Source organism: Gambusia affinis, linkage group LG02, assembly GCF_019740435.1.
Source record: "Gambusia affinis linkage group LG02, SWU_Gaff_1.0, whole genome shotgun sequence".
Classification (NCBI taxonomy): domain Eukaryota; kingdom Metazoa; phylum Chordata; class Actinopteri; order Cyprinodontiformes; family Poeciliidae; genus Gambusia; species Gambusia affinis.
The window spans coordinates 12,323,742-12,346,828 of NC_057869.1; the positions used below are offsets into that span (position 1 = coordinate 12,323,742).

Below are 23,087 nucleotides of genomic sequence, written 5' to 3' on the forward strand. Positions count from 1 at the left end.
TACTCAAGAGTAAAAAAGTATATTTATGTTCGCTACGGGGAAAGACAAGGAAAGAGGGAAGGGGAAAAAAAACTGTGTGTAAAAAAGAAAACAAAAAATCGGAGAAGTCATGTAAGCTTTGCAAAATGTATGTAATATCAATGTATGTATGATCTCCTGATAAACAAATAAATGATACAGAGCAAAAAAATAAAAATAAAAGAGTAAAAAAGTATTTGGTAAAAAGTACCTAGTAACTTATCAAAACATCAATCATTTAATATTTAAAATTTACATAATCAGACAGATCAAAATATAAAGTTAAGAGGAAATGTTGACATTTTAAGGACCAAAATGAAAAACTTACAAAATAACAAAATCAGGCAAAAGAGAAAAAAATCCAAATCAGTTTCTTTCAATATAGAACTTATAAAACTTTAAAAAACATCCACGCCTGTGTCTTTGTCTAGTTAAGTTTGGGTTTAATGAGCTTCTCACTCACAGCAAGTAGAGAATTCAGAAATTATTCTCAAGTGAGAGGAGCTATACTTTATAGTAAAAAGTACTGTGTAGTAAAAATACTCCTAAAAGTAATTTTTGTCCAAAAATTACTCAAGTAAATTAAACTAGTTACTAACTAACTCTGGTAATTTACACTTAACAAATGTAGGAAGCTGTTCATTCACTTGTGATTTTCTGGAGACAGTTGAGTGATGAATATAAATTTGTTGGTGATGTTTGAAACGAACTAAGATCTTTATCGTTCACAGGAGAACAAATCCGGCACCGTATTCTGGTCCTCCTCAGGGCGAGGTATTCCTGGCTGTAGCCCAGTTTGTGAGCTCTTTGTCTGCTTCTGCAGAGGAAGAAACTGGACTTATCCCACATTCCCTGAACGTAGCATCTTCACAAAGAGAGCTACTGAAGAAGGGAATCTGCTCCTACTTACTTCCTGGACACAAAGATTATGAACTGGTTGACATTTCTGTTCCGCCCTCTGCCTTTGAGAAATACGTTAGTCCTGAGATTTTAAAGGTATGTTATGATTCATAATGTGCGTTTTAGATGTAAATCTCCCTACAGCTTGTAACATACTGGATGCCAGAAGAGCTAAATATTTTTGCTGTGTGGTTTTCCGCAGGCATGTAGAGAGAAACATGTAGCGGCGGAGGGTTTCATGGTTTACAGTGTTGTGTGCGCTGGAGTCACCGAATGCAGCAACTCTCTGGAGGACGAAGAGGACGAGGAACTGCTGCCTCAGGCCCTCGTCTACAAGCCGTGCAGACAGCGCATCTATGGTTTGCTGCTGCTGCTAGGAAAAGATGGTACGAAAGCAAAAACACATAAAGGTTTCAGTGGATTCATAAAAATGCGCCGAAGACACTGAATGCACTTTAAGCTGCATCTGGAGAAGAATGGTTTGATGTCACCAAACAGTAAATTTGGGTGAGGCATGTAATTTTCTGTGTTCTCAGGCAGCTCTGTGGATGCTCCAGCCATCAGGGAATGGTTCGTCTTCCCCGGAAACCCTTTGAAAGAAGCTGACACGGTCCATCCTGTCCCCATTAACATCCCCAGTACGCTTCACTCCTACTTATTTACTGGAAACGACTGTCTGAAAACGGCCTAAAAGCAAAAACATCTGTTATCTTTTAAATGGTGTGTTGCATCTATCTCGTATTGTGTTCTCTTCTGTCTTAATTTGTAGGTGGTCAACCCAGTCAGGACCTGTTATGGTTTAGCTCTGGTCCTGAGGTTTCTGCTCTTCGCCTTGCAGCCTTCCTTACAGTCTTTGACTGCCTTCACTATTCTGACTTGCATGGAGAGATTGGAGACTCTCTCCTGGCGGCTCTTTGTCTCGTCACATACATCGTCCTTCAGGTACCGGCATCTTGCTTCACTGATGATAAAACACTGCGTTTGTTCTGTTCATCTTAAAGGGGATTTCCTGAATAGATTAGCATCAGTCAATGAGTGATACAGGACGTTTGTTACATTTTATGCACAACATTATTCTGAGATAATGATATTGTAGTCTGCTCGGTTCTGCCTATTTTGAGCTGTTTTAGGGTGTCTTGTCACTTTAAATCCAAATTAGTCACTGATGGCCACCCCTCCACCCCCAACTCAATGTTTACACTGACACATGAAAATGACTGCAAAGAGATGCACAATTATACTACCGTACATATTTGAAAAGCAGAAGTGGAGCCTCCTGCACAACCAGCAAGAATGCAGCGAGTGTTTTCTGGATGGTAAGTCAACAACAAAACACTTGTCTCTTCCAGCAGCCATTATGCAGCTCATATAGCGGTAAAACCAGCTGACCAAATGTGCTGGAGCTCATCTTGGGTTGCTAGGTGACAGGCTGGGCTCAGCTGAAGTTTCTAGGCAACGGTGCAGTTCCTGTCAAATATGACGTAACAGTCTGGAGGTTTGTCAGACATTAAAAAACATTAACCTACTTCCCAAAAATAGCTGGGTGTTTTTTTTAAAGTGCTTGGTCTGTTTTTAGAAGCAGTAGAAACCAAAATGGAAATATAAAAACATCCAAAATGTGAATTTTACATAATGGGTCCCCTGTAACCTTTGGTAATAGTAGAGAACATCAGTGAAGGAAATCAGATGTATTCTCTGTCTAAGTCACATTAATCATTAATCAATGGCAACTATAATACTTTCATTAAGCTGCTTTGTAAAAATGTTCATAAGCTTTTCACAGTTTTTGTACGTTATTGGGATTTTCTGAGGCAGACCAACACAGAATAGACCATTATTAAGTGTAGAGGAATGGATACATGATTTACAAAGGTTTTTCAAATAAAACACAGACAAGTATTGTCTCATTCAACCCACTTTACTCTGCTACCTCTAAATAAAGTCCAGTCCAGGTTGGTGATTACAGTTCACCTGATAATCTCAGTAGAAACGCAGCAAAGAGGTTCGTTAGAGAATAAACTGTCATTCAGACCAAGGAACACAAAAGAACAGTCAGAAATAAAGCTGTGGAGAAGTTTAAATGTTAACAATAATCTTTGAACATTTCACAGAGAACTGCTCAATGTAGCAGCTGGAAATGGGAAGAGTGCAGCAAATATACCAAACAACCGTCCATGGAGGAGTTGGACACAAATTCCTGTCACACTTTTAAGATTTTTAATTGTAAAAAATTAAGAACCATGTATCATTTTCTTTTCTGTGCCGCCATGTGTTCTTCTATACATAAAATCCCAGTGGCAACTCGGGTAACTTTTCATGCACTGTCATCATAATTCATTATTTGTTCACTTACATAAAACACGGAGACATTGTGATTGAACGGCGCTTCTAAGTGCTCACGTCTCCACCTTGATTAGTACGTCTGTTGTGGGTTTCCGCGGTCAGGTTTGCATGTTTGGCGTAGCCTCCAGAATACATTCTGCTGGTAATGAATGGGTGGTAAGGCTACACCTGCTGATTTATGTCAACAGTAAATGAAAGACCAAATTTATTTGGTGACATGTAAACAGACAAGTTGGCTTTGGATTTGGGATTCACATCACTAACATACACAACAATTATTCTGCTCTTTTGTCAGCATGTGATGTGAAATTAAACACTGCTTGTTGACACGGAGGGTTGTGTTGTACTGCCGTTGGATGAGGCCCACAGAGTCCGGAGTTAAGCTGCAGACACCGGGCTTTGTAACTTCTGCTCTTACGTCAACAGCAAGTCTTCAGAGCATCAGAAAGCTTTGAATATCTCATGTCAAAATGGCCGTAAGTTTTAAACAAATTCAGAATACGTGAAAGTAGAAGACTTTGTGTGTTTTGAGTCTGCAACAACGTCATCTGGTTATCTGAGGGATCACGGCATCAAACCACCTGGATTAACGTGCGTGCATCATGATGAAGAACAAAACAAAAATTAGAAGCAGTTTGATGCTTTGTTAGTCCTAAAAGACACATAATTATGTCCCTCATTTATGAGGTTTTAATTAAACTGCTGTAGTTCATCTAACATGTGTATTGTTGAGTTTAGTTTATGTGTTCAATTAAATTTCATTTAAATCTACTTTATTTATCCCAAAAGGAAATTATATGTCATCATAACTCATATTCAGATATGCAGCTCTGGAAAAAAATGAAGAGACCACTTAAAATGATCAGTTTCTATTTATAGGTAAATGTTTGAGTAAAATGAACTTTGTTCTTTTATTCTGTGAACTACTGACAACGTGTCTCTGAAATGCCAAGCAGAAATTTAGTTTTTATTATCAGAAAATGAGAAATGGGTAAAATGACGAAAAAAGATGCAGAGCCTCAAATACTGCAAAGAAAACAAGTTTATATTAATTTAGAAACAACAAAACTAATGTTTTAACTCAGGAAGAGTTCAGAAATTAATATTTGGTGGAACAACCAGGAGGTTTTTAATGAGGTTCAGATCAGTGGGCTCTTAGTTTCCAGAGCTGCAGGAAGGATCTCCAGTAGCAGTCAGTGTTGCAATGAATCTGATGAGGCCTCTGACTGAAAACTGTTGGCGTATGACAGTCTCAAGACTGTTGTGATTAGCAATAAATCAACTAATCACATAATAAATCATACAAGGTCAATAATTTGTATGATTTGTTTCCTTTTTCTACCAAAAACTGGGTGACAAAAGTTTGGCCTCAACTAGCAGTTTTGTTTACAGAGACTTCAGTATTAATTTTATTTTTTCATTTTATTTGTTGATTCTGTTGTTTTGTTTTATTTTGGATATTTTAATTGTCTTCCATTTCAGGCGTTAAATGTTTGTTAGAAATTAGAGGTTATTGATATTTGAGAGGCTGTACTTTCATATTTATGCTATTACTATTATATTACTTGAGTCTCAAAACAACAATAGAATCGTTTTTCGCCATAACCTCTGGGGAAATTTGTTGTCCATCAATATTTGTAATTGTGACGAGTCTATTAAAAACTCAGCACAGATAATATTCCACGGTAACGTGTCCTGAATGCTAATCCAAGTCCTTTGCTTTTGCCACTTCTGCGTCAAGACAGAAGATTTAGAGCTTTAACGGCAGATTAAAGTCAGATTTTCTTGTCAGCATGCACATCATGAGCCAAATATCCGTTGAAGCTTGACGTTTTTTTAAACGTGTAGCTTAATAATAAGCTCCAGGTAACTCAAGCAAAAATAAATGTCATTTTACAATGAAAGGTTTGCTGAAATTAAAGTTTTAATTCGTTTTCCTGTGAACTTCTCCTGTACACCAAAATCACATTTTAAGTAATTTAAACAGCAACACTTCTCTTTTATGGAGGTGGAATTGTAGTTTATGGAGTCGTATTAACATTTGACGTAAATACTTGAAGTTGGCGTCTTGAATGGACAGCTGAGCGTTTTCCAGACACGCTGATTTCAGTCCCACAGACAGACGTTGACTGGCAGCCGCTGATTTAAATGGATGAAGGAGCAACAGACAGACATGAGAGCAGCTTGTCAAACAGACCATTAGACGAGTAGATAATCAGAGATGAGCCGACGGCCTGACACACAATAGTGGCCGTTGTCTGATCTGTGCTGCATTCACATTCCCCTCTCACTGCTCTATTTAAATAACTTCGGGGTTTGTTTGTTTTGCTCACACAACCGTGCAGCTTTGTTTCTGCTGTCAGCGTTGTTTCTTTCTCTGTTGAATTGTTGCGCAGCGAGCAGACCAAACAAACGCACCCACACTTGGATGTGATTGAATTTGCAAACCATATATTTTCCTCTCTCTGTGTGTGGTGTGTTTCTTACTTTTGCGTGTTTGTTTTTTTGTTTGCGTGTCAGGTAGAGACTCTGTCTGAGGAGGACGTAGATGCATACCTGAGTCAGGCCGTGTGTCTGAGGCTGAAGTCGCCCCTGGAGCTTCGGCAGATCGAGGTCAGTCACACGGATTATCATCAACATCATTTAAAAAATATGACTGATTTTTTTTCTCCCGTTTGTTGTGATAAACTATGCTAGGCTTTATGCGGCCGAAAAGACAATGCATGCTTGAATTTACAGTAAACAAAGTCATCTTGTGGTAAACAAAACACGGAAAGGGCTTCCATTATTAGAAAGTTTAGGGAAAAAAGGAGAGGAGACGGCAAGAAAAGTGCTGACTTTCCTAGAAATGATGGAACAACTTAAAAAAAAAAAAACCAGGAGGAAAATGCGTACAATAAACTACTCTGGTAGTATTTTGAATTATGGGAAAGTTTTAAGACAGCTGGAGATGGGCACCACACTGCAAAAACACAAACTCTTTCAAACAGCTTTGGTCCCGTGCTAATATCTTTGTACACTTGAAATAAGACAAAACTAACTTGCAAATAAATTTTCAACCACACGTAGAAGCATGGTTTAAGTCAATAATTTCTTAATATTGATGAAAAAATACTAGCTCCACTGGTAAATTATCATTAATACATTTTTCCATATTTTAAGGGAATTAATCTGCCTATAAATCAAGTACTTTTTCATGAATATTAAGGAATTATTGACTTAAAACAAGCAAAAAAAAAAGAATTTTTTTCCACAAAAGCATGATTATTATGTATCATCCTTTAGATAATAAAATCGAATGATAAATAAAATAATAAAAATGGATCTTTATTCCTACAACTGTGTTTGTGAGCCTAAGTTGTTTTTATTTTTCACAGTAAAGTTTTATGATTGGTGGATTTAACCAACTCGCTCTTCTTTGGTTACCTAGCAACTCACTCACTCTTCTTTGGTTACCTAGCAACAACCTGCTGAGGAAGTTCTGTTGCAGCAGTTTAAGGTTTCTCCACTCTGCCTCATAACTAAATAAACCTGGTTAAAACATGACGGGTCGCAACTCCAGTTTGGGAGTATTTCAGATATTTAAAACAAAAAACTAATAAATAATTATTGATATAAGACATAAGACGTCCAGCTCTTCCAGGGCCGTAGGAAATTATTTTCCTTTCCCTAAATTCTGTTTTTTTTCTTCTGTTCTTCTTTTTTAGAATTTAAAGTTTTGGAAAGTAAACTAATTCTCTAATCTATAGAAAATAATTATTTGGTTAATGCCTTAAGCTTTCAACGGTTCAGTTAAAAATCGACATGTTAATGCAGTGGTTCTCAAAGTGTGGGGCGCGCCCCCTAGCGAGGGGCGCAGTGCCATTGCAGGGGGGCCGCGGGAAGCGGTATGGATGAATGGAAAAAGAAAAAAAAAAATGTAAAGATGGTTTGCAGTTTGTTTTGTTGCAACCTGAAGCGTGAGACAAACTTCAGTGGAGTTTGAAAACAAAATATGTGGATCGGTTTATGTCTGGTTGAACAATGTTTTTCCTTTTTGGGGGGATTTTATTGTAATCCATAGAGGGGCCCAGAAGAAAATGTTTGGGAAATGTAAATGCGTTTAAAGCTGCTTAAACTTATCCATTGATAATCTTGTCGTATCGAATATATCTCATATGAAAGTAAAGAAGCCTTTTTATCTATCAGTTGTGAGAATAATCTATAACTTTATATTTAATTTCAGTTTTCAGGGAGTTTAGTTAATCTAATGGTGAGATCCATCGGTTTCCTCCAGATGAGCATTTTCACTCTCTGGAAAAACAGCCGCAGCGTTTCCTCCCTTTTTTCCTTTTTTTTTTTGTAGCCCCATTTATTTTTACAGCTTAATTACTGTACTCACGTCAAGTAATTTGTATTTTTTGCAGCTCGTCTGTTCTCCACACAATAATTAGGGCTGGGTGTTGATTTGAATGCGACGGTGAGGAGGAACTGAACCTTGTTCCTCTTTAACTCACTTTCTGATTTTAAACTAAATGCACCACACTGCAGTCTGACACAAAAACAGTTTCTGACAAATTGGTGGTTTTTTAACTGACTCTGTGTGTGTGTGTGTGTGTGTGTGTGTGTGTGTGTGTGTGTGTGTGTGTGTGTGTGTGTGTGTGTGTGTGTGTGTGTGTGTGTGTGTGTGTGTGTGTCAGAAGGAGGTAGGTTTTCAGTGTAGGTAGGTTTATGTTGCATTCCTCCCCATGGGACTGTGATTTTGGTGTGTGTGACAGGGAGGCTACGCTGGCGACAGTAGGCCGCCTGTCCTGGCTGACGCTCACCACATGGAGCTATTTACACCACTCACACTCCTCCCCGTTGGACACACACACACACACACACACACGTAGCGACAGACACATTTCAGTCTTTGTCTCTGGCCTTTGTGTGTTCTCATGTTCTCCTACTCTAAGCATCCGACCACTTTCTCCTTTTTCTGTTTCTCTTCATGTTTCTCTGCGTCTCTTTTTTCCCTCTCCGTTTTGGTGTCAGTGTGTTTGTGTTCCTCTTTGGGCCCTTTGTGTCTCAGCTCAGTGATCCATTGATTTCAGAAGATGAAGCTGTGTTTGACTGGAAGCAGGTGGCAGGCAGGGCTGTGTGTGTGTGTACATGTAATCACTGTTATCAGGGCTGTTTGCCAGAGGACAGGTGAGAGCAGACACACACACACACACACACACGCACGCACACACACACACACACACACACACACACACCGGGGGAACATCTGCCTGCTGTTACGGACCACTGTCCTTACCGTCTGCGTGTTTTCAGCTCTTAGTCTTTATTGTCTTCTCCAGTTTTGCCTTTTCTTTTTCCACAGTACATTATAAGTGTTGTTTTTTTAATTATGAGGGGTTCTGTGGAGTACTAATGAGCTGTCAGTGTCTTAGATGCAGTGGACAGCAACTCCAAATTGGAGAATTTGGGAGAAGTTACCATTCTAAGACATTCAGTCAGTCAATTAGGTTTATTTGTGAGGCACATTTCAGCAGCACTGCGGTTCAAGGTGCTTTACATAATAAAATCACAAAATTACCATACAGTTAACAACTGATTTTGATGTTTGCCATCACCAAAATCATACGCATCAAATATTTTGGTCAGTGTTTCATTTATTATAGTTCAAAAGCAATTCCAAACATGCACATTTTTAGTCTTGATTTAAAGGAACTCAGTGTTTCAGCAGTTTTGTAGTTTTCTGGAGGTTTGTAGTTTTCTGGAGGTTTGTAGTTTTCTGGATGTTTGTAGTTTTCTGGAGGTTTGTAGTTTTCTGGAGGTTTGTAGTTTTCTGGAGGTTTGTAGTTTTCTGGAGGTTTGTAGTTTTCTGGAGGTTTGTAGTTTTCTGGAGGTTTGTAGTTTTCTGGATGTTTATAGTTTTCTGGAGGTTTGTTCCAGTCATAGATACTTTGAGCAGAGGTCTTCATTTAGAGCTGGAGCTACAAACTCTAAACAGAAGCCATCAGAAAAAAAATATCTGGTTGGATGAAAGTTAGTTTTATCATAAAAATCAATGTTGAGGTAAAAGATTGTAGATTTCAAAGGTGTTTGTTTTAATATGCATGTCGAATTTTTTCACAGCTGTAAATCCCTGAAGTGCGTCCTGTGTGTTGTCTGTATACACAAGTGTAGCATCAGATGTTCTCCTGGTGAGAGAGTAGAGATTGCTTGACTCATCCATAGACTGCAGCAGTGCCATCAGTTTTTAAGATTTAGTATTAAAATCCCTCAGTTTTGACATGTAATTTGTTTCTCTTTAACGTAGCTTAGCATGCTATTTACCATCGTGATTGTACTTCTGGATAAAATTCAAAACGTGGTCAGGGCTCTCACAGTCTTGGACTGTCTTGTTATCTTGACCTTATCGTTGCTTGATAGTCCCAACTCTTCAGGAAGTAGGTAGACAGATAACTGGACGGATTTGTCCTCGCTATCTGACGGCTAACAGGGCAGCAGCGGGTGGCTTGACCTGGATGTAATTGGCTACTTTATGTCAGGGAAGCAGATAAGGTCGGGCAGTTGAAGTTGCCAAAGCCGATTTATTGCGGTGTATTAGGGCAATTGTAGACAGGGAAAAAAAGAAGTGTATTTGTGCCAAAACACAGAAAGTTTTAGATGAATCTCAGAAATCTTCTAGAAAAAAAAAGGAAATTTCTGAGTTTGTTTATTCTACAAACTTCCTAGAATTAACCTAAAAATTTACAAGTATTTTTCCAGAAATTAAACAAAAACTTCCTGAGTTTTTTCTAGCAAATTCTTGATTTGGAGCTCAGAAATTTTCAGGGGTTTTTTTTCTAGATAATTTCAGTTCTTTTGGCAGAAATTTTTCTTTTTTTCTATCTACACGATCTAATACGCCGTGGTACTAATTAGCTTTGCCACCAGGTGGGTTAAGTTTTTTTCTGCAAGTTTTGATTCCTAACAAAAAATAAAAACATGGATGAAAACAACTCATTACTGGTGCTCACACTGTTGTGAAAACCCCCAAAGCAAAAGGAAAATCTGGTATTTTGTATCAAAACACAACCACATGCCTCACAGGCAGACAATCAGATGCAGTGAGTTGATGTTGAAGTTTTAATGAAAAAATAATTAAACAAGAACTTACGACACAAGAAGGGAAACACAAGGAGCAAGAGCAGAAACAAGCAGGCAAATCATAACGCTACTGGAATAAAGAATAAATAAACAGAAGGAATAAATAATAAACATGGGCCAACAGTGTCTCACATTGTTTAGATAGCAGAAATTTGACTACTCATAGGTTCTCCTCAATCAAAATAACAAAACTTAACCATCTTTTTAAAAACAGAGAGACGTAGACTGACTCAGAGTAAATTATTGTCCTGGAAAAATGGCTCCACCACCAGAGCACAGCCGATAAACAAACTGACTAATACTCTGAACTAACTCATCCATGAAGTGATAATGCAGTATGAAGCGAAACACATTAAATACGTGATTTAATGTGTTTCGCATGTTTGGACACACAACCAGAAAACCACCTTCTTTCCACACAGTTTGGGTTATATAATCAGGTTCAAAGGCTTCCTAGGTGGTCTCTTGTTCATTAATTTGTCTTGAACACAAAAAGGCGTGAAGGATAAATTGCCAGAGAAGATTACCCATTGTTTAGTTCTTGTAGTCTCTGCAGTGGTTCAACATGTTCAGAGGAAATGGATTGTTTTTGCAATGAGGCAGTTATTCCATTGCATTCAGCGATATTTGGCTCTGATTGTAAGAGTAGTTTTGTGATTTCTTGAAACAAGTTGCTTTGCAGTGACTGTTACATCAGTTTATTAGTAAAACTTCCTCCTAAAAATGATTGATTTATTAGAATATTTATTTATTTAGTTATTGTTATTAGAGATGGACGATATATCTGAAAAACATATCACAATATCAGTCAATATCGATACTTGTTGACATCGGTAATTGTTGATTAGTCTTTTGTTTTAAATATTTGAAATACTGTCTAACTGGTAACATGACCTTCTCTGTTTTGTCCACAGTTTTAACTCCAAACTGTTGTTTTTTTATTTTGATTTGTAAGCATTTATGAGGCAAAAAAGTTAAGTGGTTCGATGAAAAATCTTTAGAATGTGCCAATTTCTTAATCTTAATCTGATTAAACGTCAGAATAATCAATTACTAAAATAATTTTTAGTTGGAACCCTAAAATTACAATAAAAGAAGATGAAATTTAGGAGTAAATAATTCTAACAAAGTCAATCTAAGATAAAGCTAGACAAGATAGCTAAAAAATGTGTGAGAAAATAAGCATTTCATATTGATAATTATTGATTAGTTTTGTTGTTTTAAATATCTGAAATACTGCCAAACTAGCGATGTAAACTTTACCGTTTTATCCACAGTTTTCACTTCATGCTGTTGTGTTTTTATCTTTAAGCAGTTAAGAGGCACGGAGGAGAAACTTTAAACTGCTGCTGCGGCAGTTATTCAACATGTGGTTGCTAGGTAACCAAAGAGCAAGTGAGTGAGTTGCTGGGCAACCAAAGAGTGCAGTGAGTTGGTTAAATCCACCAACTTTGCTTAGCTCACCGAGGAGGGTTAAGCAGATAAAGTCTATATCTACCAGAATGCTTAGATATATTCCACATATTGAGTATTAAATATTCTATCAGATCTATTATGTATTTGTTAACAAATTTGTATATTTGTTTTTGTTGAATTGTCTTGCCTTTGTGAAACACTATGTGGTCTATATGTCTGTGAAAGGCACTATAAAAATACATTTTTACTTACCTACTTATTTTAGTACTGATATTTATCACGTGTCTTTTGTGATTCATATATAATGTAATTGATTTATTGTCCATCCCTAATTGTTTATTAAGGGACCCAACATCCAGTCCTGAAGAGTTTTCACTTCTTGGAAGTCAAATGAGTCCCATATATTAAAATAAATGCCTTCAGAGCATGCAAGCATGACTTTGATCACCAATGTTCTGTTTCATATTTTTATGCCTCCTAACTCTTACACCTGTTAGTAAATCGAAAAAAGAAATGTTCTGGTGGAGGCAATCCAAAATGAAAACCAGAGAACTTTCTCTGTTCTCAGCTGCCTGTCCTTTCGAGTCGAGCTGTGCAGCTGGGATCGCTCTACGTCCGAGGACTGAGCCACCTGCTGGGAGCCAGCAACGCCAGCGGCTGTGCGCTGCCCAGCGCCGCTCTGATGCCTTGGCACGGCTTTGACGGACGGCTGTTCCACTCCAAGTACCTGCTGGCACACAGCGGCGCGGAGAAGTCCGAGCTGCTGGACAGAGATGTGAGTGCAGACGTAAGAGAGCTTGATTGGGTCAACACTAAGGGAGAGGAAAAGAGGATTCATCCACATTTAAACTTCAAACTCCTGACTGCTTGAAATGTGAGAAACGTGAGGTTTTAGATATTGGGTTAAGTGAAATCCTTGAAAATGCTTTTCAAGGTTTGGGAAGTGGTTTGTTTTAATATGAAGTCCTTAAAGGTTCGTGATTTTCAGACAGCGCAGATTTTTATTAAAGTGTAATCTAATGTTTAATTAAAACCCTAAATTTACACACTGTTAAAAAAAAAGTCTTTAAAAAAGACTAATTTAAATTAGAGAGATTTGTTTTTACAGTGCAGTTGGAACCAGATATTTAAAAATAATAAAAACACACTTTTTAATTCACTGTCTGGAGTTAAATCAGACTAAAACGTTCTTGTTTTATATTAGTTAGAATCAGCAAAATTATTAATCTTTGCTAAATGACAGAAACGCTAGCAAGAACATTTTTAAAATATACAAACTTTCTTTGTATATTGTGCTTTAAGCATTTAATTTGAACAGGAAGGTCATTTATATTAACATGATTTGTTAGGATTTTTTCAATGTGATGAATATTTATTGTTCCTAATGGCTTAATGACTTATTGATCTGTGTAGTGAAAATAAAGTTAGACTTTTATTTTACATGTAATTATTGTCATTGTTGGACTTTCTGTTCATGTTTTGTTCTTGGACCAATCAGGTTTATATTTGTTATGTTTAGTTTAACTTATATCCTGCTGTGGAATGCAGAATACTACAGTAATAAATAATATATAGTAGTGAATTGAAGCTGTCTTTTTATTTTTACTTCATTTGGTGCTGTAGAAGTTAGAAAACTTGCTTTCAAAATGCTTGAAAAATAATTGAATTTCATTGTGGGAAAAGTGTCTAAACCCTGTGAATTATATGTGGCCTAATCTGTGTTTCTTTCTAGATGTTCTGCCTTTCTGAGTTTGTTCAGCTGAAGGAGAAACTTCTGGAAACCTGCAGGAAGAGAGGCAGAATCCTCCAGTCGAGACCCAGAGAAACACAGAAAAACCTTCGATGCTCCAACACTTCAGGTGAGGCTGCAGACCCACCGTTTATTTACAACGTTTGATAAGGAAGATGTTGATTCAGCGGGATGCATAAAGCAGCGTTTGGTCCTCAATTAAGTTTTTGTTTTCCAAATCAAGAAGCAACCTCAGAATAGCTGGAGAGAGATTACATTCCTGTGTTTTACTCCTGATGAAAATATAAACTGGAAACCACACATCAGTAATTTAAAGACAAACATATCAGAGACAACTGGGTTATTATATGAAGTGGAAGACTCACTGAACGATGAAGCGTTGGCGATATTATACAATTCACTGATTGTTGCTTGGTGGACCAGTTATGTAGAAGTTTGGGGAAATGCTTGTTTACCAATTCATACTTTTATTTTGACAGAAAGCTAATAGCATCATGATCAGAAAATGATACAAAGATCCAACAAATCCATCGTTCCTAAACTTAAAATTGATGAAATCTCACAACTAATGTACAAGTAATGTTTAAAATACAAAATATCGCACCGGTAAATATACACAAAAGATTTATTCAGAAAGATTGCATTTATAGTTATATAAATTATAAGAAATTTTTTTAAAATCTTAAAACCCCCCCGACGTATTATTGTATTTCTAAAAATGGAATAAATGTGCAGAATACTGTGTAATCAGAGTAGATTGATTTTATAATATCACTATTTTTACACTATAACAATCAAAATAACTTTTTTTATTTCATTGCTCCTGTATATTCTGTAAAAATAATGTTTTTTACTGTTTTTCTATAAAGGTGTTGTAAGAAGATATTATATATGTATCTACATGTTTCTGTCTTAAAGAAAAACATTTTATCAACACAAAAAATAGTGTATAAATAAAACTACTTGAAAAGTGTGTCTGAATGTATAAAACTCACAAATCCAGAGCTGATTAAATGAAAATAGAAATATTAGAAGTTCTGAATATTTCTTTTAATGATCACCTCTAATTTTGTCCACGTCCCTTCAGAACAAAGAAATGCTTTTTATTTTTCTTTCTGTGCTGTGGATGTTTATCTTCTATTGCTTTTTATTTGCCGTAATTATGCCTGAACTCTCTGGAAGAGATGTTTGATGTTGAAACTTTCCTCCAGGGTCAGAAAGGAAAAAAAAAAAAAGAGTCGTTCTGCTGTTTTTAGGATCCTGTGGCTCAAATGCATTCCAGAAAACCTCAATGTCCTGGTTGAGCCATGGGGACCCTCGTCGTCTAACCTGCTTTTCCAGTCTGTTTCTTGTTTAGTAACTTTCTACTGCAACAGGATAAACAAGCTCAGATACTGAACAGAAGAATCACTGTGGAAACTGTTCATATCATGCACTTCAGAGGCTGACGTTGGAGTCTTAAGCTTCTCTTTGAGTTTTTTAAAACTGCAATTAAAAGAGGAAGATTTCTAAGTGTATTTATCTACATCTTTTCAGATAATTTTTTAAAGAATGAACAGAAAATGTAACAAGTTTATCTACAGGTTATACAGACAAACCTCAACTCATTAACAAAAACATAAAATAACATGTGAGCCCAATAAACTGAAACAAGGCAATCATAATAATATTTAAAAGAGAGTTAATTAACAATATAATCTCTTCTTGTTGAGTGAAAATAAGGATGGAGTTTCTTTCTCTTAATATACAGATCTGGAAAAAATGAAAAGCCCACAGCACTGAACTGCATTGAAAACTTCCTGGTTCTTCCACCAAGAAACAAACAAAACTCTGGTTACATCAAAAGAGATCAATAGATCTCTGATCTCTTCCTGAGTTAAAACATTAGTATTGTTGTTTCTAAATGAACATGAACTTGTTTTCTTTGCATTATTTGAGGTCTGAAAGCTCTGCATCTTTTTCACTATTTTGACCATTTCTCATTTTGTGGAAATAAAAACTCAATTTTTGCTTTGAATTTCAGAGACATTTATTTATTTGAGTTTATTTGGTAGGGACAGACGGATATCGACATGGACAAACTGAACAAAACAGCAGTCCCATGTTTGCGTCATAGTGCAAAAGCAACTTTTAATTCACAGCACTTGTCCCTAGATGGGCTTTTAAAAAGTACCTCTAAAAGTTAAAGTGATAATCATTTAAAATAGCACAGCATAATGTTGACGACATCTATACACAGTGAAACATGAAACATCAAAAATGGGTACAGTTCTGTTTTTGACATAACCAGAGTTTGGTTTGTTTCTTGATCGTGTACTAAAACTGGTTGCAGACTTTAAATCATGTTGTCAGTAGTTCATAGAATAAAAGAACAATGTTCATTTTACTCAAACATTTACCTATAAAAAGTAAAATCAGAGATCATTTTAAGTGGTCTGTCAATTGTTTCCAGAGCTGCATTAAGGGGATTAAAGGTTATCAAGAATTTGTTTAACTCTCTGAAGTCTAGAAGGAGTTTTACTTTTGAGTTTTATGACCAAAAGGTAGTTTTGTAAAGAATCTGCGAGCATTTACGTCAACGTCTGGATTCAAAGCATGTTTATATATATATATATATATATATATATATATATATATATATATATATATATATATATATATATATATATATATATATATATATATATATATATATATAAAACCCTATTTATATGTGATCTTTTTTACTTGTTTTTTTTTGTTTGTTTGTTTATTCATTAATTTACAGTTTAAAATAAATGTCACATGTTAACACTAAACAAAAGTCTTTCGTTAAAAATAATTCTTATATTTTATATTAAATATTGTCTACCTCTTCCCCCAAATATCAATCTACCGAACCATAAGCAACGAAGTATCAACCCTCCACAGGTTTAGCAACCATTAAATATTTTTTAAATTGAAAAATGCCTGTTTATTAACTTTATATATAAAGATAATAACCTCGGTGAGCTGAGCAAAGTTGGTGGGATCAACTAACTCGCTCACTCTTTGGTTACCAAGCAACTCGCTTACTCTTTGGTTACCAAGCAACTCGCTCACTCTTTGGTTACCTAGCAACAACATGTTGAGTCACTGTCGCAGCAGCAGTTTAAGTTTCAACACTGTTCCCCAATTAAGTTGTTTTCTTTCAACATAGAAAGATGCAAACATGCAGCATTTTATCTAGACTAAGTTTATTATACCTACATAGTGAAATCTAGAATACAGAATTTATTTAAAGAAAAAAAGTCAAAATTTAAGAGTTGTTTTCTTCCTCACTTCATATTTTTAAATCAGAAGCTTTCTGTTTCCCTGTAGCTCTCTAACTGATCTGACAATTGATCTATAGTTGTAGTTCTCTTAACAGAACCACATTACCCAGAGGGCCGTGCTGTAATGAAGTCCATGTGTCCTGTGGTGGTAATGCATACTTCTGTTTGTGTGTGGACACTCACACACACTCACACACACTCACACTCGGTGCTGTGCGCGGCTTGGTGGTGGCTTGCTTTGTCAGGGCAGCAGTAATAGCAGGTTTCTGTTTATAGGCTGGGAGAGCTCTATTTTAAGACACACAACAAGACGAACTGATTACAGACTCCTCACGTCTGTCTCTCCCCTTCCCCACGCGGCTCCCCTCTCCTTCACTCTGTCCTTTCAGTTTCATGCTTGTCTTTTCTCTTTAAATCCTAATTCACCTCCTTCCCTTCAGGTTGCATGCTGATTTCTAGCGCCACAATGCAACTGCAGCTTCTAACCGTAACATTTCCAACCTTCTTCTTTGGGTGCCATGTTGGCGCCGACTCTCGGATTTGCGCCGGACCGTGGGCTTTTTGCCCAAGGCGACCCGTTGTGGGTCTCACTAGGATGTTTCTGGTTTCATAGATGAATGATATACACTCCTCATGTCTCAGAGTTTCATTTCTGTTGGACACAGACACCAATCATTACTACAGAACTGTGGGGAGATGAAGTGTGTGTGTGAGAGAGTAGTGGTGGCGCTGTGTGGTATCATTGAGAAGCCCGGTTTGGTTTTTGTTTGGAATCGGGCCTGATGTTTAGTCTCCTCAGCGAATCTCTCCTCTGCCTGTCTGCCCTTGCAATCACGCTCCGACATTGACTCCAGAATAGCTGCTCTCCCACGTCCTAAAGGGAAACAGACACTAAATTTGCAGGATGTAAAATATGACCAGAGAGCTGCGATCTTCCTCTAATAACATTAATTTTAATCCTCACAGATCCAATCTCCTTGATAGGTTTTAGGAGATAAAATAGTCAACAAAGTAGAGCCAGAAACTCTTGTGTGTTTGTGGCCTATCATGCCTTTCACTAGCACTTGGCATCTGTACGTGTGCCTTTTTTAACTCACTTAACACTCAGGCTTTATATTGTGGCCCCTTTCAGTTTAGTAGACCACATGTCTCTTTTGATAAAGTCTAAACCTGGACTTGGATGTTTTTTATTTTCTGTAGTTTATAATAAAATCACACACAGCTGCCTGATTTGCCTTTGTTAAAAAACAAACCCCACAGACTTTTTCTTAACTTTAAATGCAAGGCAAATATACATAGTAGTCTGGTTATGATTTCAATAACAAGCCAAGGACAAAATGTACACTGAACCCTCGTTTTCCGCGGGGGTTGCGTTCCGAAAAGAACCCGTGATAGGAGAAATCTGTGAAGTAGTTACCTTTATTTTTTACAATTATTATACAGCATAATTAAATACTCTACATTGAAACCAAAGAACAAAACCTGTTTTCAGGCCCAAGCATTATTTTTTCAACAAATAGAACGCTTTTGTACAAATAACTACAGTAAAATAATCATTTTAGTCATCAATACGAAGTACAGTAGGACAAATTGTGACAGGTGTATTTCCCTGTTCCTCTGTTCTCTAGTGTCTTTTTCCTCTGAAGCCTGTGGTGGAGGTGAGCTTTTTAGAGAGAAGAACAAAGTTATCGGTAGTTGTTGTCGCTCTTTTTAATTCTGGGCAAAAATATTTGCATTATTTTGCCAAGCGGTATTACGTATATTTGAATACCGTAACGTTATTGGCACGTTACGGTACTTAGAAAAGAAGCATGGAGACTGTCTAGCCAATCAGGACGCAGAACACAATGCAATGTAAAAAAAAACTGCACAAAAAAATCAGCGAGGCCTGAAAGGTGACCCGCGATATAGCGAGGGTTCACTGTAAATCAATGCAGCATAAAGGAAATGCAGCTACAGATTCAGTAATCCCTCATTTCAAAGCGTCACGTTTCCTCTGTTTTTCTAAAGTTTTGTTATTGTTTTCACCATCTGTTTTCCTCTCACTCTCAGGTTTCCCTTCAGGAGCTGATCGGGGCTGGAGAGGCGAGACCAGAAGAGACCTTCAACATGGACAAACATGGAGGCAAAGAGAGGCGGCGTGTGGAGAACAAAGCGGCTACGAAAACCCAGAAACACCGCAGTGGAGAGCAGATCACAGAGGGGGAGGTCAAAGTTTCCATTCACATCGCTCTAACTCCTACGAAGGTCGACCCCTGAACTGGAACCGGCATCCGAAACAGAACCGAGGTCGGCTGCATCACAACAGAGGGAGATACCAGCTGGCTCCCAGGTAGGAACCGTCCGGCTCAGAAATATCAACAGATTGTCCTTTAAAAAAAACAAAAAAAAACCCAGATTTCTTCTTTCGTCTCGTCTCAGATGGCAACACCCTCCTGCTCCCTGAATACAACAGAAGCTTGAAGAGAGAGGAACTTAGGATTAAAGAGAACGACTTGATAAAAAAACGATGTGATGAATAGGAGGAGTGGATCAAATTCCTCTGAACAAACTGATTAGTGGATGATCCCTTGGGAATGTTTGTCTAAAGGATGGAGCAGGAAGAGAAACGGAGCCTAAACAGGAAACACAATGGTGATGGAGCCATGGTATGTTCAAAAGAAATCCTGCAGTCTCTACTTTATACCAGCAAAACCTTTTATATTTAAGGACAAAAACATTTAAACAAGACCAAGAACTAATAAAAATAAAGCTTAATTTACCACGTACGTTTATGGTTTGACTCGGAGCTTGGCTCTGTCTCTTATCTGTCACAAAAGGAAAATCTGTGTATTCAGGGAAATAGTCCTTCCTACAGTAATGGGCTTTAGAGAAAACATGATGCTGGTGTCAGATATCAAATCCACCACAGCTGGAACTTGGCCAAATAAAAGTGTCTTTAATGCTAATAGAAACAAATTATTTGTTCATACTCTGAAAATAAATGACAACATGCCAAATTTTATCCAAGAGTGTTTTAAGTTACAATTTATTTCTAAATTTGATAACAATTTGAATGAGTCTCAGTCCTGCAGGGGACTTTTACTTTAGCTCCATTGGAGACATCGTATAAGTTATTCTATTGGCCTGTGTAGCTAAGCTAATGTTTTTAAATACATTTCTTAAAATATATTCTCAAATATTTTATATTTCCAAAGTGGAAACCATGAAATACAGACACTTCCAATAGCTTTAACCAAACACTTGTATAGATATTAAACAGTTAGTTGTTTTTTTTTGTTGTTGTTGTCAAATTGGTTATAAAATTAACTATTAAGTTTTCGTCTTTTACTGCTGCAAGTCATTTTTGCACAATGTGGAATAAAATTTATACATATTTGTATTTTTTTTTTCTTATGACACCCCTGGAGGCCTCATTATTATTAATTATGTAATTAATATCAGCAAAACCACACTGTTTCAATGCAGGATGAGTTGGAATCTGTCACAAAAATGGTCATAGTGCCCTTATTCTTATCCAGTTTATAAAAATTTACATTAAATCTGAGAAAGTTACCAAAGTTTCACTCAGTAAAATATGTATCTGTCTGGATATAAAGTTTGTTTTCTGTGAAGTGAATTTCTCTTATATGTTGGCCAATTATTTAATTTTACATAATTGCTGCTAATTATTATTCTTCATAAAATGGTTCATCCTATCTAATGATTGTTATGAATGTTTTCTACAGAAACGAGGCAATTCGTCCAGTTTTTGTCACTCATTGAACTTTTAAAAATCACAGCACAACAAGGAAGGGAAAATAATGCAGAGTTGAATTGTTTCATGTTCATGAGGATGATCGACAGCGCTAAGACCCACCTCCTGGCTCTGATTGGTTGTTTCTAGTTAGCACTGGGAGAAAGCAAAGGAGCTTGATTTTTTTCACTGATTATCTCATTATCTCTCATATCAAATTGTCGCAGCATAGTGACAGTTTCAACTAAAATATAAAAAATATTGTTAGGAAAGTTACAGTATTTGTGTTAGGAGTGTCACATAAAATCCTGGCCAGCATTATTATTCCTATGCAGTGGAAAATAAAGCAGGGAAAGTTTTCCAACTGAAGTGTTTTGTCTTTGTTCGGTGTGTGTGTGTGTGTGTGTGTGTGCGCGTGTGTGTGTGTGTGTGTGTGTTTGTGCATGTGGCTGTAGGCAGATTAGAGAAGAAACGTGAGAGCCATTTACTTAACAAACGGAGGGAGGTCAACCTGTTGACGGAGTGATGGCGGCTCTTACAGATCTGAAGCACAGAGGTTTGGCTTTACAGAGGCTTCTCAGACACAGAGAAATGCATTTTTAGAAAATAAATATACTATAGTTGGAAAAAAGCATGTGTCATACCAAATTTTAATAAGAAAAAAACAGTACTGTAGTAGTCAAATCCAGGATGCAGTAAGTATTTATGTGGCTCTTCACATGAATTAAACTTTCACTATATAAGTTGTATTCTTAAATATTACTTTGATCAAGACAAGGGAGTTTTTATTTATAAGATGTGGGGAAAAAATTATTATATTATTTAATTTCAAGACGTTCTCATCAAATCCAGTGACAACTATTTATAACTAACCGCGTAGCTTTATAAATACACCCTGCCATAACGGGGCTTTTGAGGATTTTCAAAGATACTTTAATGATTCCAAAAGGAAATTAAATCAATTGAACTAATTTTGTGATCTTTGTGTGGCTCAAAAGGAAAATTTCCGTGTGCCTGATTGTGTCTCAAATTAAGACACAGTGATGTCAAAACAATCAGAAACAAATTAGAATCAGGGTTATAGTTTTATAAGAAACCATCTGTAATGTTTTTAATTTTTCATGTCAGTAAATTTGTAATTAAACAGATTTGGATTCTTAATTAACTGAGTCCCTGTCATAATGCTTTAAATGTTACCTTTTATGCTTATATAACATGCAAGGCAAATAAATTACACAGATGTTTGTGATTGAAATGTGGCAAAATTTTGGAATTAAATTTATAAACTAATTAATTTGAGTTTAAAACTAAAAATGTTTCTGCTCAGGATACATATAAATACTACAAACACAAAGGAAGCACTCCAAAAGCACAAAATCTTACTAAGTATTTTTGGTCCAGTTTCTGGAGCAAATATCTTAGTAAACTTGAAATAGGACAAAACCAACTTTTAAGAAACTTTTCAAAAAGAAATACGAGCATGTCTTAACTAAATAATTGTTTAATATTGATGAAGAAGTAATAGAAGTGAATTTACCTGCTACTGGAATGATTACCTTTTCATCAATATGAAGGATTTCTTGCTGAAAAGTTAGTTTTGTCTTATTTCAACCGTCCTAAGACATCTGCACTAGGAGCTAGACCAAAAATACTTTGTGTTTTTGCCAATTTCCCAGCTTTGTTGGCGAGCTGTGAAATGAAATATGGTTTTAAAGAAGCAGTAAAAATTCTGCATATTTACTGTGTTTGCTTGAGTTATAAAAGGATGCAGGGGCAGGAGTCTGAACCTCGACAGAAAGTGACTGATTTACTCATAAAACCTTTTTTAATGGGATGTAACCACACACTCCACTCCCTGCCTTTCTTCCCGGGCCAGTGGCAGCAGAAGAATCAACAGAGAGTGTGGGTGTTGTGGGGTTTGCAACTGCGGTGAATGCAGTGGGTGGGTGTGGGTGTGTGCGAGCATGCGTGTGTGTGAGTGTGTGTGTGTGTGAGTGTGAGAGAGAGAGAAGGAGCCACCTGGGTGGGGCACACTGCACGCATACACAACCCATTCTAGATAATAACAACAGCAGGAAGGAAGACTTCTGTGGTGAGAGGATGGAGGCTGAAATAAAAGGCGAATTGGAGGAGGAAAATGGTTGATTTTAAAAATTAAAGGAGATAGGCTGATGTGTGATGATGTTAGATGGGAGACAAGAGAGGAAGTCAAGTTTATTTGTATTGATCCTGTGCAACTGTCAACTTAGTCATTCGAGGCGCCACGATGGGAAATGAGGATCTGGAGTATTGAACAGAGCGACTGAAAATGTTTTCCAAACTGTTCTTGTCATTTTATTCACGGTTTCCACTTGTTCCAGTCGAGCTAATTTGTCTGTGAACGTAGCACACCTGGTTGAGGTACCTCCTCCCTCCTGACGTGTTGATCAAATTACCGATTTTGCTTGAATTCACGCCACATGATTTACATCACTATATCATAAACGGCATTACTCTTCACACCGGAGCA

At 36.8% G+C, this 23,087-nt stretch overlaps 1 protein-coding gene across 7 annotated transcripts in view; it reads left to right on the forward strand.

Annotated features, from left to right (window-relative positions):
- Positions 1–21,779, forward strand: part of fam120b (family with sequence similarity 120B) — a 55,766-nt gene extending 33,987 nt beyond the window's left edge. For 3 of the 7 annotated variants that reach the window (XM_044136263.1, XM_044136297.1, XM_044136286.1), the window contains 9 exons: positions 750–1,014; positions 1,121–1,304; positions 1,455–1,556; positions 1,688–1,860; positions 5,782–5,874; positions 12,368–12,574; positions 13,532–13,658; positions 18,895–19,174; positions 19,264–20,970. In XM_044136263.1, the coding sequence (XP_043992198.1) occupies positions 750–1,014; positions 1,121–1,304; positions 1,455–1,556; positions 1,688–1,860; positions 5,782–5,874; positions 12,368–12,574; positions 13,532–13,658; positions 18,895–19,174; positions 19,264–19,288 (1,456 nt within the window). In that variant the 3' untranslated portion in view covers positions 19,289–20,970. Of the gene's footprint in view, positions 1–749; positions 1,015–1,120; positions 1,305–1,454; positions 1,557–1,687; positions 1,861–5,781; positions 5,875–12,367; positions 12,575–13,531; positions 13,659–18,894; positions 19,175–19,263; positions 20,972–21,033 lie in introns of those variants that run through there. The other 4 variants (XM_044136306.1, XM_044136317.1, XR_006372553.1 and 1 more) reach the window with 3 other exon arrangements.
- The last annotated feature ends 1,308 nt before the right edge of the window (positions 21,780–23,087 follow it).